General features: G+C 62.1%; 1 protein-coding gene across 1 annotated transcript; it reads left to right on the forward strand.

Moving 5' to 3' along the window:
* Positions 1-1,408: 1,408 nt before the first annotated feature.
* PEAR1 (platelet endothelial aggregation receptor 1) lies at positions 1,409-15,178 on the forward strand. The gene is made up of 22 exons (XM_071456793.1): positions 1,409-1,524; positions 3,136-3,228; positions 3,317-3,421; positions 4,387-4,487; positions 4,586-4,678; positions 5,490-5,736; positions 5,818-5,932; positions 6,008-6,144; positions 6,631-6,843; positions 8,002-8,176; positions 9,085-9,205; positions 10,047-10,210; positions 10,299-10,401; positions 11,111-11,257; positions 11,338-11,466; positions 12,003-12,131; positions 12,787-13,002; positions 13,092-13,204; positions 13,288-13,399; positions 13,551-13,610; positions 14,244-14,432; positions 14,923-15,178. The coding sequence occupies exons 2-22, from the start codon at positions 3,137-3,139 to the stop codon at positions 15,072-15,074; spliced, it is 2,913 nt and encodes a 970-aa protein (XP_071312894.1). The 5' UTR covers positions 1,409-1,524; position 3,136; the 3' UTR covers positions 15,075-15,178.
* The last annotated feature ends 3,186 nt before the right edge of the window (positions 15,179-18,364 follow it).

An 18,364-nucleotide genomic window follows, 5' to 3' on the forward strand; every position in this document is an offset into this window, starting at 1 on the left:
GCAAGGGGGCCCGCGGTGCTGAGCTGCCTGCCCGGGGGTCCCGGGGTCGGGGGAACACGTGGGGACACGGGGGTCGCTGGATGAGGGGAGCTGGTCAGGAGTCCGGGATTTAATTGTGATATTTGGGATGCAGAGGTGGTGGAGGGCTGAGAATCCGGGGGTGTGGGGGTGATCCCAGGATCTGGGGTGAGGTGTGGGGGTGATCCCAGGATCTGGGGTGAGGTGTGGGGGTGATCCCAGGATCTGGGGTGAGGTGTGGTCAGGGATCCTGGGATGCAGGGGAACACACAGCCAGGGATCCTAGGGTGTCTGGGGTGAGGGGGTGACTCGTGCCTGCAGCCCTGGGGTGTGCCCAGGATCCTAAAATGTGGAGATGCTGTGTGACCAGGATGGGGGGAACACTGTGCCTGGGATGGGGGGACACTGTGCCTGGGATGGGGGGGAGATATGCATCTGAGATTTGGGGATGCAGGGATGAGGTGTCCCTGGGATGCAGGGATGATGTGCCCAGGATGTTTGGATATCCTGGGATGCAGGGATGATGTGTCCCTGGGATACAGGAATGATGTACCCAGGATGTTGGGATGCAGGGATGACATCCTGGGATGCTGGGATGAAGGAATGGTATCCTGGGATGTTGGGATGCAGGGATGCTGTGCCCAGGCTGTTGGGATGCAGGGATGATGTCCTGGGATGCAGGGATGCTGTGCCCAGGGATGTTGGGATGCAGGGATGCTGTGCCCAGGGATGTTGGGATGCAGGGATGATGTCCTGGGATGCAGGGATGCTGTGCCCAGGCTGTTGGGATGCAGGGATGCTGTCCTGGGATGCAGGGATGCTGTGCCCAGGGATGTTGGGATGCAGGGATGCTGTCCTGGGATGCAGGGATGCTGTGCCCAGGGATGTTGGGATGCAGGGATGATGTCCTGGGATGCAGGGATGCTGTCCTGGGATGCAGGGATGCTGTGCCCAGGGTGCTGGGATGCAGGGATGCTGTGCCCAGGCTGTTGGGATGCAGGGATGCTGTGCCCAGGCTGTTGGGCACCAACCCCAGGCTCTGCTCTGCTGCCAGCAGCCGCTGCCCTGAAGCCAGAGGACACCCTGGTCCCCACATGGCCTCACCACAGAGCAGCTGCCCCTTGCCCAGAGGGTCCCTTCGCTTGCCCCAGCCCTTGGGGACAACCCAGGTCAGGCCCTGGGGAAGGGGACACCCTGCAGCACCAGGACCCCCCCGAGGGGCTGCACCAGGATGTCCCCACAGACCCCTCCCCATGCTGTGCTCTGTGAGAGCAGTCCCGGCAGTGCTGCTCTGCCAAAACCCTCTGGTTTCTGGACAGAAGAGAAAAAAAAAAGAAAAAATAATTAAGGGGATTTTTTTTTATTTTTTTCCCTTTTCCGTAGTTGACTCCACGTCCAAACTTCCTGAGAGCAGCTCCAGCCCTCCCTCCGCTTCCGACGGCCGCGCTGCGCCATCCCGGCCGGCCAGGCCAGCCCTGCGCCCGCCTGCCACCGCGGCCCGGCCAGGTGAGTGCCACTGTCCCCACCGGGACACCCCGGGGCGGGGCTGGCGCGGGCGGGTGGCACCGTCCCCTGCTGGGCGCTGTGCGAGGGGACGGTGCCCACGGCGCCGGGGGGCACGGGAGGGCGCAGGTTCCAAGGTGTGGGGACAGCGGGTGGGACAGCGCTGCGACACCACTTTGGTGACCCCAAAGCTGCCCCTGTGCCTTTCCCTGGCCCTGACTCGCAGCCGTGCCCCCCTCGCCCTCCCCAGCCCCATCCCCGCGGCTCCGCGGAGGAAACGCGTCAGCCCCCGGGCTGTGGCAGAGGAAGCGCCGGGGCACCGATAGCGACTGTGGGGGGGTCAGCACCGTGTCCCCCGCAGGGCCAGGGCAGGGCAGCTCCCCTGCCCTCACCCCACACGCTGCTTTCAGCCCCATCGCCCTCGGGATGCTCCTCATCCCACCCGGGGGGCTCTTAGGGACGCAGTGGGGAGAGGAGCGCCGGGTCTGGGGGTGCCTCTTGCCGTTTTTGGGGGGGCTCTTTCCCGCGGTGAGGAGCAGATGGGACGTGCCGGCAGTGTTTGATGACTCCTTGCTTTTCCTGCCAGCATCTCCCCGTGGTTCCTGTTTTTCCCAGCAGTGCTGGGACCCCCCTGCTCCTCCCACGTTGCTGGAAGAGGGGGACGAGGCTGGGGATGAGCTCGGGGTTCCCCTGAGGATGAGGCTGGGGATGAGCTCGGGGTTCCCCTGAGGACGAGGCTGGGGATGAGCTCGGGGTTCCCCTGGCTCTCCCCCCTCGGCAGGGTCCATGGGAGGGAATTCTGGCAGCGGATGAGCAATTAATTCCTCACTGCCGGGAGTTGAAGGGAAATGGGGGGAAACTTTCCCACTGACAGTTTTTCCACCCCAAACCGGATGCTCTGGCCCCAAAACGCAGCGCGGGCTCTGATGAGGGGGAGGATGAACCCCGGGAGCACCTTTGGGGTATCCTACGGCTGGAACAGCAAGGAAGCCCCGGTAAATCCAGCTGTGCTGACCAGGAAACCTCTGTTTCCTCCCTGGCACACGGCAGCCCTGCCCCGAAACGCTGATCCCGGTAAACAGCACACCCGGCACGGCGGGCTCGGGGGTCGCCGGCCCTCCCAGCCCGGCCCCCGGCTGGAAACGCTCCCAGAGCCGCCCCGGCAGAGCCAGACCCTCTCTGGGTTGAGCAAGAAGCTGCTGGATCCAGGAAACTCAGCTGGGAATAAACACAGAGCGAGTTGAAGTGGGGCCACGCGGTGCCGTGCCAGGGCTGGAGGCGCCGTGCCCGGCCCCACCCTGGCACCCCGGGCATCGCCCCCTTGGCATGGGGTGCCCAGGACAGGTCGGGGGGATGCTCCCGATGTGCCCCGGGGTGTCTCAGGATGCTGGGATGAGGCTGCGTGGGGCCACCCAGGCTGCTGAGCAGCCGTGCCTCAGTTTCCCCTTGGCACAGGTCGGCGCTCGGGGAGCAGCGGGGCCGGGGCTGTTTTCTGGGATGGAGGAATGCAAAGCCAGCCCTGCAGGGAGGTCGGATGTGGAGCTGGGCCCGGGGGCGGTGGGTGGGGAGCGGGAATGTGCAGAGGCACGGGGTGAAGCCGTTCTCTCCGTGCAGGATGCTGCTGCGGGCCGCGGTGCTGGCGATGCACGCCGGGCTCCTGGCTGCCCTCCGGCCCGGAGACCCCAACGTCTGCAGCTACTGGGAGAGGTAGGAGTGAGGGGACAGGGGAGGGGGACAGCGACAGCCGTGGGGTCTGCCAGGACCCACAGTCACCCCGAATTCTCCCCACCCGCAGCTTCACGGCGCCAGTGAAGGAATCCTACACCAAACCCCACGTGGTGTCCTCCAGCCAGCCCTGCCCCGGGGGGCTGAGCCTCCCCCTGCCCTGCCCACAGCAGAGGTGGGAGCACCCCCAGAGCCCCTCGGGGACCGCAGGGTGTCCCCAGGGCCGTGGGGGGACAAGGACAATGAGGGGGCTGGAGGGGGACAAGGACAGTGAGGGGACTGGAGGGGGACAAGGAAAATGAGGGGGCTGGAGGGGGACAAGGAAAATGAGGGGGCTGGAGGGGGACAAGGACAGTGATGGGGCTGGAGGGGGACTGTCCCTCTGCAGGGTGTCCCCAGGGCTGTGAGGGGCAGGAGGGGGGACTGTCCCTCTGCAGGGTGTCCCCAGGGTCATGGAGGGGCTGTCCCACCTCAGGGTGTCCCCAAGGCCAGTGAGGGGCTGGAGGGACACAAGGACAATGAGGGGGTTGGAGGGGGGCTGGGGGAGGGGCTGGAGGGGGGTTGCCCCAGGCTCAGGGGGGCTCTCCCAATGTGGGTGTCCCCAAGCTCATGGAGGGGCTGCAGAGGGTCTGTCCCCAAGGGTGCCAAGATGCCCTGGGGAGCTGAAGGGGGATTATCCCAGCACAGCGTGTCCCCAAGCCCTGGGAGGACTGGAGAGGCGCTGTGCCCAAGGCCAGGGGGGACAGGGGAACTGGGAGGACTGGAGGGGATAGGGGGACTGGGAGGGCTGTCCCAGTGCAGGCAGAGGGTCTGGAGGGGGGCTGAAGGGGGATTATCCCAGCACAGCGTGTCCCCAAACCCTGGGAGGACTGGAGGGGACCAGGGGGACTGGGAGGGCTGTCCCAGTGCAGGCTGTCCCCAAGGGCAGGGGGGACATGAAGGCTGTCCCAGTGCAGGCTGTCCCCAAGGGCAGGAGCTGGGAGGGCTGTCCCAGTGCAGAGTGTCCCCAAAGGCAGGGAGGACTGGAGGGGGGGCGTTCCCAAGGCCAGGGCGCACAGGGACACTGGGGGGGCTGTCCCAGCTCAGGCTGTCCCCAGAGCCTGGCCGACAGCACTCTCACGGTGTCCCCTGGTGGCGCAGGGTGCTGTACCGCACCGAGTACCGCCTGGCCGTCCGCACCGACTACCGGCGGCGCTACCAGTGCTGCCAGGGCTACTACGAGAGCCGGGACTCGTGCGTCCGTGAGTGGGGCGGGGCTCGGGGGGGAAGCCTGGGGCTGTGTCCCCCTGCAGGGTGTCCCCAGGGCTCCCTAGGGACGCTCCGTGCCGTGTCCCCCCAGCTCACTGCAGCCAGGAGTGCGTCCACGGGCGCTGCGTGGCTCCCGAGCTGTGCCAGTGCGAGCCGGGCTGGCGCGGCCCCAACTGCTCCAGCGGTGAGGGCACAGCTGGAAGGGGGGGCACAGCTGGGGTGGGCACAGCTGGGGTGGGTGGGCACAGCTGGAAGGGGGGCACAGCTGGGGTGGGCATAGCTGGGGTGGGCACAGCTGGAAGGGGGGCACAGCTGGAGTGGGCACAGCTGGGGTGGGCACCCCCAGCCAGGAGGGGCAGATGGGGCTTCCCTGGAAGGCTGGGAGGCCATGTGGGGGCACCCAAGGGGTTAATGGGGATGGGATTGGGATGGAGAGTGCATGGAATGGGAATGGAGATGGGACGGGCTGGAAATGGTGTTGGGTGGGAAGAGAATGGGATGGGATGGGATGGGGATGTGATGGGATGGGATGGGATGGGATGGGATGGGATGGGATGGGCGTGGAGAATGGGATGAGTTGGGATGGGGATGGAGATTTGGATGGGGAGGAAGAGGGGATGGGAGCAGGGAGAGGATGGATGGGAATGGGGTAGAGGTAGAGATGGGATGAGGATGGGGTTGGAATGTGGATGAAGATAGGAAAGGGACATGATGGGAATGGACATAGGATGAGGATGGGCTGGGGAAGATGGCATGGCATGGCATGGGGACAAAATGGGGACTGAATGGGCATGGATGGAGGGCTGGCAATAACTGGGATGGGATCGATGGGATCAATGGGATGAGATAGGATGGGATGGGATGAGATGGGACAGGATGGGACGGGATGGGACGGGATGGGATCAATGGGATCGATGGGATGAGATAGGATAGGATGGGATGGGATGGGATGGGGCAGGATGGAACAGGAAGAATCCCTGCTCTCCCCCATGCAGAGTGTGATGAGCATTCCTGGGGGCTGGACTGTGGGCAGCGCTGCCCCTGCCACCATGGTGCCCCTTGTGACCCCCTGACCGGGGTCTGCTCCTGTCCCCCCGGCTTCACCGGCCCCCTGTGCAGCCAGCCCTGCCCACCTGGCACCTACGGGCAGAGCTGCCACCTGCCCTGCCCCTGCCACCACCAGGCCCCCTGCAACGCCTCCACCGGCGCCTGCCTCTGCCCCCCGGGGCTGAGCGGCCCCCTGTGAGTTGGGACCCTCCCTCTGTGCCCTCCCCTCCCCTGCCAGCCCCTGCCAGGGTCCTGCTCACCCCTGACCCCCCACAGCTGCGAGGTGCCCTGCCCTGAGGGGATGTCCTGTGCCACCTCCTGTCCCTGCCAGAACGGGGGCATCTGCCACCCCTCCAGCAGCAGCACCTGCGTCTGCCCCCACGGATGGATGGTAGGTGGGCTGTGCCCCTCTCTGAACGTGCTCCCTGCCTCAGTTTCCCCTGCTGACCCTGGTGCTCCTTTGCAGGGGGAGATCTGCTCTGTGCCGTGCCCCCCCGGGCGCTTTGGGCCCGGCTGCCAGGGCCAGTGTGGCTGCCACAACGGGGGGCACTGTGACCCCCATGGGGGGCAGTGCCAGTGCAGCCCCGGCTTCACCGGAGAGAAGTGAGAGGCCAAAAATGGGGGAAAAATGGGGATGGGGGTCTGTGGTGATGGGGGATGGAGGGGAGGGGCATGAGCAGCACCTGGATTGTGGGAGCTGGGGATACATTTTGGGGTGGGGAGAGGAACGAGGGGCTGGGGGAATGGGGGTACAGGGGCTTGGAAGGCTGAGGGGATGGGGGCTGAGGGAGGGGACACTTGGGGACAGGGCATTTTTGGAGGGGGGCTCCATGGTCTGGGAGCAGGTGGAGGTGGAGGTGCCCAGGGAGGGGACACCCAGGGACAAGGCACAGGGGATGGCAGGGGATACACGGGGATGTGGCACATGGGGACAAGGCCACCACAACCCACTGCATGCAGGCCAGGCGTCCCCAGCTCCCGCAGTGTGGCAGGCAATGAGCTGGATGGCCTCAGCTTGGGGCTGGGGGGATGCCAGGAGGGCACCCCAGCTCTTGCTGGGGCTGTGTCACCAGCTGTGCCCCCCTGCAGGTGCCAGGAGAGGTGCCCGGTGGGGCGGTACGGGCAGGACTGCCGGGAGAGCTGTGACTGTGCCAATGGTGGGCAGTGCTTCCACGTGGACGGGGGCTGCCTGTGCGAGGCCGGGTTCCGCGGCAGCCGCTGCGAGGAGCGGCACTGCCGGCCCGGCCTCTACGGGCTGCACTGCGAGAGCCGCTGCCTCTGCCACCCGCAGCACAGCCTGAGGTACTGCACCCAGCGCAGCACGGCGTTCCACCCGATCCTGGCATCCCCAGCCCACCCCAACACTCCCAGCCCATCCTGGCACCCCCAGCCCACCCCAGCATCCCCAGCCCATCCCATCCTGGCACCCCCAGCCCACCCCAACACCCCCATCCCATCCTGGCACCTGAATCCCACCCAAACACCCCCAGCCCATCCTGGCACCCCAATCCCACCCCAGCATCCCCAGCCCACCCCAGCATCCCCAGCCCATCCTGGTATCTCCATCTCACCCCAGCATTCTCATCCCACCCTGGTGTTCCTATCACACCCTGGCACCCCAATCCCACCCCAACACCCCTATCCCTTCCTGGCACCCCAATCCCACCTCAGCATCCCCATCCCATCCTGGCACCTGAATCCCACCCCAACACCCCTATCCCACCCGGACACCCCAATTCCACCCCAACACCCCAATCCCACCCTAACACCCCAATCCCACCCCAATACCCCCAGCCCACCCTGGTGTTCCCATCACATCCTGGCACCCACAACTCACCCTGGCATCCCCAGCCCACCCCAATATCCTTATCCCATCCTGGCACCCCCACCCCATCCCGGCATCCCAATCCCACCCCAACATCCCAATCCCACCCTATCATTCCATCCCACTCCAACACCTCCATCCCTTCCTGGCACCCCAATTCCACCCCAATACCCTCATCCTACCCCAATATCCTTATCCCATCCTGGCATCCCCAATCCCACCCTGGCACCCCAATCCTACCCCAGCATCCCCAGCCCACTCCAACACCCCAATCCCTTCCTGGAACCCCAATCCCACCCCAACACCCCCATCCTACCCCAATATCCTTATCCCATCCTGGCATCCCCATCCCACCCTGGAACCCCAGTCCCACCCCAACACCCCAGTCCCACCCCAGCACCTGCATCTCAGCTCCTCCCACCATCCTCCATTCTCCCACCACCCTCATCCTCCCCTCCTTCCTCGCCCCACGATTCCCCCACACCCTCACCCACCCCGGCTTTGGCTGCATCACCAGGAGCTCTTCAATCCCCCCCTGGGGCAGGAGTTTTGTGCTCCCCCCTTTGCAAAGCCCCTCCCCAGCAGCACCAGTGCCCCGTACTGGGAGCCCTGGTGTTCTGAGCGTGCCCCCCCAGCTGCCACCCGATGCTCGGGGAGTGCCTTTGCCTGCCGGGCTGGGCTGGGCTCTACTGCAACGAGAGCTGCCCCGCGGGCTCCTTCGGGGCTGGCTGCCTGCAGAGCTGCCTCTGCCTGCACGGGGGCGTCTGTGATGGCACCACCGGGCACTGCCACTGCCCCCCGGGCTACACGGTGAGGGGCAGGGGGAGAGGGCGGGCTGGGTGCTGCTGGAGGGGTCATGGGGGTTCTGGAGAATTCTGGGGGCAATGGGGGGGGTCTGGATGGTTTGGAGAGGGGGGGTCTGGGTGCTGCTGGAGGGGTCATGGGGGCAATGGGGGAGTCTGGATGGTTTGGAGAGGGGGGGAGAGGGAGGTCTGAGTGCTGGTGGAGGGGTCTGGAGAGTTCTGGGGGCAATGGGGGCTCTGGATGTTTTGGATGGTTTGGAGAGGGGGGTCTGAGTGCTGCTGGAGGGGTCACGGGGGCTCTGGAGAATTCTGGGGGCAATGGGGGGGGGGTCTGGATGGTTTGGAGGGGGTGGGCAAGCATGAGGTCTGGGCATCCCTGGGGCAAATATGGGAGGCTGGGCATTCCTGGGGGAAATCTGGGGTCTGGGCATTCCTGGGGGAAATATGGGAGTCTGGACATCCTTAGGGGAAAACAGGGGGGTCTGGGCATCCTTAGGGGAAATTTGGGTCTGGGCATCCTTAGGGGAAATATGGGAGTCTGGACATCCTTAGGGGAAATCAGGGGGGTCTGGGCATCTCTGGGGGAAATTTGGGGTCTGGGCATCCCTGGGGGAAATTTGGGGTCTGGGCATCCTTAGGGGTAATATGTGAGTCTGGACATCCTCAGAGATGGGTTGTGGGTCTGGTTGGCTCTGAGGGCAGTTTCAGGGTCTGGGCATCCTTTGGGGGCACCTTTATGGGGCAATTTGGGGATCTGAGCAACCCTGGGGAGAGCTTGGGGTTCCCGTGGGAGAATGGGGGTTTGGGGGCTGTCCACTTTCCCTACAGCACCAGGTTCCCCCCAGACACGGGGGTGCTTTCCCCAGCCCTGGCCAGGGGTCTGGTGTATCCTGAACTCCTGTTCCCCACACCCAGGACGAGCACTGCTCCTCCCTGTGTCCCCCCAACACCTTTGGGGTGAACTGCTCGGGGCGCTGCTCCTGCCAGCACAGCCTCGCCTGCTCCCCGCTCGACGGCTCCTGCTTCTGCAAGGAAGGTGGGACCCTCCCTCTGTGCCCTCCCCTCCTCTGCCAGCCTCTGCCAGGGTCCTGCTCACCCCCTGCCCTGAGGGGATGTCCCTTGCCACCCCCTGGCCCTGCCAGAATGGGGACATCTGCCACCCCTCCAGCAGCAGCACCTGCGTCCTGGGGTGTGGGGATCTCTGCTGCTCCCAGTGACCCCGAGAAAAGTTCCAAAGTCTCTTTTCCCAGCCTGAGCACTTGAAGAAGGAGTCAGGGCTCTTCATTTCTCGCTCTCAAGGTTGTTTATTTTGTCTTATCTATAAAAAAGTTTCTCCTGCCCTGCCAAGGTCCATCCAGCAGGACAGTTCCAGGCACTCTGCCTGCCCCCAGGGGTGGTTTTATGTCTTTATACTAAAAACTACCTGTACAATATTTACAATAACTTCCCAATACCCATCACCTGTGTTAGACACTGAGCTTCTACTCTAAACCAATCCAAAAGTGCCACCATCACAGCAGAAGATGGAGGCCAAGAAGAAGAAGGAGAAAGGCTGGACATGCCCAGATCCCTCCATCTTGCCCCCGGAACCCCCATTCTAAAAACCCTCAAATCTACTTTTCCACCCCATGATAACTTCACTATTATTCTACTTAAACTGTTGTGGCTTGTTGATCTTCATACAAGGTTGGTGACTTGCTCCAGGGGTCACAATCAAACCCACACAGGCATTGTGGGCTCTGTGCCAGGCTCCCTGAGCCCCCTGGCAGGGCTCTGGGCTGCTCAGGACAGCCAGAGGGGTGTCCTGGCTGCTGACACTGGGGGTCCCTGTCCCCGTCCCCACACCCACCCCGGTGTCCCCTCATCCCACCCCACAGGCTGGCACGGACCTGACTGCTCACTGCCCTGTCCTGCTGGCACCTGGGGTCCCGGCTGCAACCGGAGCTGTGACTGTGCCCATGGGGCATCCTGTGACCCCCAGAGCGGGGCCTGCCACTGCCCCCCGGGCTGGCAGGGCCCTCAGTGCCTGCAGCCCTGCCCGGTGAGTGCTGCTGGCTGTGCTGCTGCTGCTGGCACTGGGCTTGGTGCCACCAGCCCCTGCTCAGTGCCAGCCTGTCCCTGTGCTCCAGAATGGGACGTTTGGGGTGGGCTGTGGGCAGCGCTGCGTCTGTGCCCACGCTGACGGCTGTGACCCCGTGACAGGAGAGTGCCACTGCCTGCCTGGCTGGACAGGTAAAGGGGACACCAGGGCTGTGGAACACCCTGTGGTCCCAGTATGGGGCTATTGGACCACCTTATGGTCCCAGTATGGGGCTATTGGATCATATTGTGGCTGACTGGTCTCAGTATGGGGCTATTGGACCACCTGGGGGCTGACTGGTCCCAGTATGGGGTTATTGGACCACCCTGTGGTCCCAGTATGGGGTTACTGGACCACCTTGTGGTCCCAGTATGGGGTCACTGGACCACCTTATGGCTGACTGGTCCCAGTATGGGGCTATTAGACCACCTGGGGGCTGACTGGTCCCAGTATGGGGCTGTTGGAACCCCTTGGATTTGGAAGGGACAGGGATTGATGGGATGGGGAAGTGACAGAATTTGCTGGGATGTGGAAGGGACAGGATGGCTTGGGCTGGGGAAGAGGCAGGGATGGGATGGGGATGGGCTGGAACAGGACTGGATTAGGGTGGGGATGGGGATGGGGAAGGGACAGGGATGGGGTAGGAAAGGGATGGGGCTGGGACTTGCCTGAGACACATCTGCTCCTTCTCCCCTGTGCTCTCTGCCATGGGGAGACCCTCAACTCCTTCTCCCCCAGACTGGTCCCAGTATGGGGCTGTTGGATCACCTTGTGGCTGGCTGGTCCCAGTATGGGGTTATTGGACCACCTCCTCCTCGGGAGGAGCCCTCAGCCCTGATTTCCCCTCTCTCCTCCCCTCAGGGCAGCAGTGCAAGCAGGGCTGTCCCCAGGGCTCCTGGGGCCGGGGCTGCCTCATGCCCTGTTCCTGCCGCAACGGAGCCTCCTGCTCCCCCCAGGATGGATCCTGCACCTGCACCCCGGGGTTCCGCGGGCCCAGCTGCCAGCGCCGTGAGTGAGCACCCCACAGACTCCAGGGTGCTGCTTCTGATCCTTTGGGATCAAGGCCAAGCTCGTTGCTCTGTCCCCAGCCTGTCCCGCCGGCCGCTACGGAAAGCGCTGCTCGCTGAGCTGCTCCTGTGCCAACGGCTCCTGGTGCCACCCCACCAACGGCTCCTGCCTCTGCAGCCCGGGCTGGCGTGGGCCCCGCTGTGCCCAGCGTGAGTGGGAGGGCAGGGGGGAGCAAGGGGCCCTTGGTTTGGATGGGGGGAGCAAGAGAGAGAGCTGTCCTGGGTGACTCCTGTGCCCTTCTGGCCTGGGCAGTTCAGAGCCACACAGGCCCCTGTGGACCTCCATGGTCCTGGCCACCTTGTGGCTGGCTGATCCCAGTATGGGGCTATTGGACCACCTTGTGACTGACTGGTCCCAGTATGGGGCTATTGGACCACCTTGTGGTCCCAGTATGGGGTTATTGGAGCACCTTGTGGTTCATTGGTCCCAGTATGGGGCTATTGGACCACCCTGTGGTCTCAGTATGGGGCTATTGGACCACCTTGTGGCTGACTGGTCCCAGTATGGGGCTATTGGACCACCTTGTGGTTCATTGGTCCCAATATGGAGCTATTGGACCACTTTGTGGTTCATTGGTCCCAGTATAGGGTTATTGGACCACCTTGTGGCTGGCTGGTCCCAGTATGGGGCTGTTGTTCCACCCAGTGGTCCCAGTATGAGCTGTGTGGTACCACTGTGTCCCCAGCCTGCGCCCCCGGGACTTTTGGGCTCCAGTGTGAGCAGCTCTGCCACTGTCCCCACAATGCCACCTGTGACCCCTCCAACGGGACGTGTCCCTGTGCCCCAGGCACGACTGGGCCCCGCTGTCAGGCTGGTGAGTGGGGACAGGGCAGGGGTCCCCAGGGGTTATTGGACCACCCTGTGGCTGACTGGTCCCAGTATGGAGCTATTGGGGCCATCCCATCCCATCCCATCCCATCCCATCCCATCCCATCCCATCCCATCCCATCCCATCCCATTGATCCAATCCCATCCCAATCCCATCCCATCCCATCCCATGCCATTGATCCCATCCCATCCCATTGATTCCATCCCAATGATCCCATCCCATTCCATCCCATCCCATCCCATCCCATCCCATGCCATGCCATTGATCCCATCCCATGGATCCCATCCCATCCTATGGATCCCATCCCATCCCATCCCATCCCATGCCATGCCATTGATCCCATCCCATGCCATTGATCCCATCCCAATGATCCTATCCCATTGATCCCATCCCAATGATCCTATCCTATCCCATTGATCCAATCCCATCCCATCCCATTGATCCCATCCCAATGATCCTATCCCATCCCATTGATCCAATCCCATTGATCCAATCCCATCCCATCCCATCCCCATCCCATCCCATCCCATCCCCATCCCATCCCATCCCATCCCATCCCAATCCCATCCCCAACCCTTTTCCCAACCCTTTTCCCATCCCTCCCCCACCCTCAGGACTGACACCCTCCCCTTTTTCCCAGGGGATCCTGACGTGCCCTACACCATTGAGCCAGCCCCCCCTGCAGCCCCCAGCCCCCTGGGCATGGTGCTGAGCCTGGTGGCCCTGGTGGTGCTGCTGGTGGCCGTGGTGGCCACAGCCCTGTGCTACCACCGCTGGCACAAGGGCAAGGAGCGGCGGCACCTGGCCGTGGCTTACCGAGCAGGACAGACAGACACCTCTGACTACATGGTGCCAGGTCAGCGCGGCGTGCTGGGCGTGTGGCCCCAGCCCTGGTGGCTCTCTGGTAGCAGGCTGTCACCTCAAGCACCGCTCGTGTCCCTCCAGATGTGCCCCCCAGCCACCATGCCCACTACTACTCCAACCCCAGCTACCACACGCTGTCCCAGTGCCCGCTGCCAGCCCCCGGTGCCCAGGACAGAGCCAGCAGCTCCCTCAAGGTATGGCAGGCTGTGGCACAGCACGGCGTGGGGCACCGCTGCCACCTCCTTTGAGGCCAATCCATCCCCTTTTTGGGCTCCAGGTGCCTGGCACCCAGCTCTTCCCTGGCATGGAGAGACCCTACAGCCCCGAGGGCAATGCCACGCTGCCTCCTGACTGGAAACACCTCGGGGCATCAGCCCTGGGCACCAGGGGTAAGGAGGAGGTGGAGGGGCAGATGCAGAGTGGGGTGGGCACCTGAGTCCTCCCCCTGCTCAGGATCCCCTGGGAAGGGGCTGGATGGGGTAACCTTCATGCTGGGGGGAAGATGAGGCAGAGGGGACCCCAAATCTGCCCTATTAACAGGGAGGCAGCTGGACAGGAGCTACACCTACAGCCATGGCCTGAGGAAGGGTGACAGCAAAGGTGGGAGTGGGATGGAGAAAGGGAAGAGATGGGGATGGGAAAAGGGTTGGGAAAAGGGTTGGGGATGGGATTGGGATAGGATTGGATCGATGGGATGGGATGGGATGGGATGGGATGGGATGGGATGGGATGGGATCCATGGGATGGGATGGGATGGGATGGGATGGGATGGGATGGGATGGGATGGGATGGGATTGGATGGGATGGGATGGGATGGGATGGGATCCATGGGATGGGATTGGATGGGATGGGATGGGATGGGATGGGATCCATGGGGTGGGATCCATGGGATGGGATCCATAGGATAGGATGGGATCCATGGGATGGGATGGGATCAGTGGGATGGGATGGGATGGGATGGGATGGGATTGGGATGGGATGGGGAAGTGACAGAATTTGCTGGGATGTGGAAGGGACAGGGATGGCTTGGGCTGGGGAAGAGGCAGGGACGGGATGGGGAAGAGGTAAGGATGGTTTGGGGATGGGCTGGAACAGGACTGGATTAGGGTGGGGATGGGGAAGGGACAGGGATGGGGTAGGAAAGGGATGGGGCCGGGACTTGCCTGAGATACATCTGCTCCTTCTCCCCTGTGCTCCCTGCCATGGGGGGATCCCCAACTCCTTGTCCCCCAGAGCACCCCTGGGAGGGGCTGAGGGCCAGCGCCAGCTCCCTGGCCAGCGAGAACCCCTACGCCACCATCAAGGAGCTGCCCCCTGCCGCTGCCAAGGCCCACGAGGGCAGCTACATGGAGATGAAATCCCCTGTGCAGAGGGAGATGTCCTACGCCGAGATCGGGCTCCCTGAGGAGCCACCACAGCAGGGTACGGCTGGGCATCCCCTGGCCCTGGTGGCCCTGGTGGGGTCACAACCCCAGTGATGGGGAGTGCAGAGCCCCAGGAAGGGAACAGCCTTGGTGACAGCCCTGGGGGGCACATGACCCTGGTGACAGCAGCTCGGGGTCATCCTCAGGGATGGGTTGGGGGTCTGGTTGGCTCTGAGGGAAGTTTCAGGGTCTGGGCATCCTTTGGGGGCATCTTTGGGGGGAAATTTGGGGATCTGGGTGACCCTGGGGAGAGCTTGGTGTTCCTGTGGGAGAATGGGGGTTTGGGGGCTGTGCACTTTCCCTGCAGCACCAGGTTCCCCCCAGACACGTGGGTGCTTTCCCCAGCCCTGGCCAGGGGTCCGGTGTGTCCTGAATTCTTGTTCCCCACACCCAGGACGAGCACTGCTCCTGTGCCCAGGGGGACATCAATGACCTTCATCACCCTGGGGGGGAACGTGTCCCCTTTCAACCTTCTCTTGTCCCCACAGAGAGTTGTCCTGAAGGGCCTGAGGGCCCCCCCAGCAGAGACCCCCCCAGCCACTACGACTCCCCCAAGAACAGCCACATCCCCAGCCACTATGACGTGCCCCCCGCCCGCCACTACCCCCCGTCCCCACCCCTGCGCAGGAAGGATCGCTGAGGGACCCCAGAGGGACCACCCCAGAGGGGACAGGGTCCCTGTGGGCACTGGAGTACCCTGGGACTGTTGTTGCTTCCCAGTGGGTGCTGAATAAAGGGTGTTTGGTGTGGATTTGGGGTTTGGTGTTTGATGTTCAGCGTGGTGGGCGCTGCCTGTGCCAGGGAACCGTGCAGCTCTGGCACCATGCTGGGAGGAAGGGGGAGACTGGGGGGGTCCCCAGGCTCACTCTGGGTTCCCCCCCAGCTCCCTCCAGGGTGTGCAGGAGGTGGGAACTCCAAAGCTTTTGGGTCCTACTCAAAGTGTGGCAGTGCCAGGAGTCAGAGTGGGCTCACCTGTGGCCCTGCATGACACCCAGGCAAGGGAGAAGCCCTGAAGTGCCCCAGGAGGATGAAGGGGCCATCTGGCCTGCAGAAAAGCTGGCAGAGCCCCCAGAGCTCTGCTGATGGAGCCCACTGAGCCTTTTGGGGGGAGCAGGTGCTCTTGTGGGCTGGGCAGAGCGTGGGGAGGTCTGCAGCTGATTCAGAATAGAGCAGGGGCTTGTGTGGACGTGGGCAAAGCCCAGCAGAGGCCACAGTGCCCCTGGGAGGGAGCAGGGTCCACGCTGCTCTCTGGAAACTCCATCAGATCCCACTGTGGGAAGGAGAAGGGGTCTGTGTGATGCCATGGAAAGTTCTGGGCACCTTGGGAGGGACCAGGGGTCCCAGAAAGCTCAGCAAAGCTTGTCCCACATCCTGGGAAGGAGAACAATCCCTGCACAGCCCAGCTGGGCCTGCCATGGAGCAGCAGCGGGAGCAGGGACCTGCAGTGTCCCACACCCAACAGGGTGAGCGGCGTTCATCGGGAACTGGAGTGACAGGACAGGGAGGAAAGGCTTCAAGCTCAGAGAGCAGGGTTAGGTTAGGTTGGGAATTCTTCCCTGTGAGGGTGGTGAAGGTTGCCACAGGTTTCTCAGAGCAGCTGTGGCTGCCCCTGGATTCCTGGAAGTGCCCAAGGGTCAGGTTGGACAGGGCTTGGAGCAAGCTGGGATAGCAGAAGATGTCCCTGCCATGGCAGGAGAGGGATGAGATGAGCTTTAAGGTCCCTTCCAGCCCAAACCATCCCATGATTCCATGATTCTGTGACTCTGCCTTGGGAATGACTTGGCCCTGGGGTTTGAAGCAGGTTTCTCTGCCAGAAGTGCAATAATGAGACACCAAAGGCTCGGGGAAATTCAGCTTGGCAAGTACAAGCTGTGAGCAGCAGGACTCGATGTGCTCCTGGAGAATGAAACCCGTGGCTCAGCAGGCTGTGAAGATGACACTGCAGAATGCATCAGAGTCAGAAACACTGATTAAAGGAACAAGGGATATGTGAATATTAAATTCACCAGTGGGGAATGCTGTGTCTGTCCACAATGCTGCTGCTTCCATGGAAGGAGCCTAAGCCAAGGTGAACAAAAGTGCTGAGCAAACCTTGGGGTTGTTCTGGTAATGGATGGAGTCCTAAACCATGAGTGAAACTTGCTAACAACAAAAGGGAAGAGGAAAGGGGAAAGGGGAAAGGGGAGAGGGAAAGGGGAAAGGGAAAAGGGGAAAGGAAAGGGGAAAGGAAAGGGGAAAGGAAAGGGGAAAGGAAAGGAAAGGAAAGGAAAGGAAAGGAAAGGAAAGGAAAGGAAAGGAAAGGAAAGGAAAGGAAAGGAAAGGAAAGGAAAGGAAAGGAAAGGAAAGGAAAGGGAAAGGAAAAGGAAAGGAAAGGAAAAAGGGGAAAAGAAAAGGATTGTCCTGGTGTTGTGGCCTCTGGGGCTCCCAGGATGGGGAAATGGCTGATGCAAACAGGAGTGATGTTGTCGGTGGGATTTATATTTGTAAGGATCTGCGTTGCTGTTATTCCTTGTAGAATTCCTCATTTGCTCTCTTCTATCTCATCTCTTCCTTCTGTTCACGGCGCAGCAATCACCGAGCTGGAAGAATTCCCGGGAAGGAGATTGAAAGGCTGGGAGCCACGGGGGGGTGGTGTTGTCCCAGAGCAGCCACACACAGGGCGAGGTATTTGATTTATTTACTGCTCTGTGCAGAGAGCAGGGCTGGGCAGCCTGGCTGGACACAACACAGAGGGACTGGGAGATGAAATGTGGGTGCCTCAAACATTCGGCACTGGGAAGGGCAGGAGGGGATGCGCTGGGGCCGGGTCTGCATCTCTGCCTGAGGGAAAGGGAGAGCCCGTGGGTGTGGTGGTGAAAGCTCAGATCTGCCCGGCCGCAGCTCAGGGACTTTAAAAGACTCAGTTCGAGGGGAAAAGGGGTGATCCCAGCAGCGGAGCACAGCCAGGAGGGAGTGAGCACACCACGGGACCCAAGGGCGGCCAGAGCATTCTTTTCTTTTCTCTTTTCTTTTCTTTTCTTTTCTTTTCTTTTCTTTTCTTTTCTTTTCTTTTCTTTTCTTTTCTTTTCTTTTCTTTTTTCTTTTCTTTCTTTCGTCTTTCTCTCTTTCTCTCTCTCCCTCCCTCCCATTCTCTCTCCCTCCCTTTCCTTTCCTTTCCTTTCCTTTCCTTTCCTTTCCTTTCCTTTCCTTTCCTTTCCTTTCCTTTCCTTTCCTTTCCTTTCCTTTCCTTTCCTTTCCTTTCCTTTCCTTTCCTTTCCTTTCCTTTCCTTTCCTTTCCTTTCCTTTCCTTTCCTTTCCTTTCCTTTCCCTTCCCTTCCCTTCCCTTCCCTTCCGTTCCCTTCCCTTCCCTTCCCTTCCCTTCCCTTCCCTTCCCTTCTTTCACTCAGTGCCAAATCCCACTCACTTCACTTGTTGCCCATAACTACTGTTCTATTTGCAAAGGCCTCTGGATAACCATTATCATCCCTCTCATTACTGCACAGAGATGGAAAACAACCTCCTCCCTTTTCCCCTGGAAGGGAGTGGGGTGGGCAGGGACTGCCAGCACATGGGAGGGGCTGCCCCAGCCCCAGTGCCAGCCCCACAGGGCACCCTGGGCAGGACCTGGGCCAGTGGGGCTGGGGCTGCACGGGCAGCTGAGAGCTTCTGCCCCCCAGCTACAACTGAGGGACCATTTCCAGCACCTGGATTTGCCACCTACATGAAAAAAGTGCCCATGCCCCTCCTCAGCCACCTGGTCTGCCTGCCCATGCAGTCCAGGTTCCTCTGCCAAGGGTGATGTGTGGGACCATCCCCTGACCCTCAGGGGGCACAGTGATGCCTGGGGATTCCAGCTCTGCTGCCACCATCCCCTTCCATCCCTGCAGCCAAGAGCTGGTGGTGCAAGGAGAAGATCCCAGGGGTCTTCAACAGCTCCATACACAGCCCCAG

The sequence above is a fragment of the Agelaius tricolor genome, unplaced genomic scaffold (genome assembly GCF_023055355.1).
Source record: "Agelaius tricolor isolate 1412-34295 unplaced genomic scaffold, bAgeTri1.0.p SCAF_66, whole genome shotgun sequence".
Classification (NCBI taxonomy): domain Eukaryota; kingdom Metazoa; phylum Chordata; class Aves; order Passeriformes; family Icteridae; genus Agelaius; species Agelaius tricolor.

Coding starts and splice junctions, on each gene's coding strand:
- PEAR1 (XM_071456793.1), top strand. CDS start 3,137: ATGCTGCTGCGGGCCGCGGTGCTGGCGATGCACGCCGGGCTCCTGGCT. Junction 3,229..3,316: donor GTCTGCAGCTACTGGGAGAG/GTAGGAGTGAGG, acceptor CCCCACCCGCAG/CTTCACGGCGCCAGTGAAGG. Junction 11,467..12,002: donor TGGGCCCCGCTGTGCCCAGC/GTGAGTGGGAGG, acceptor CTGTGTCCCCAG/CCTGCGCCCCCGGGACTTTT.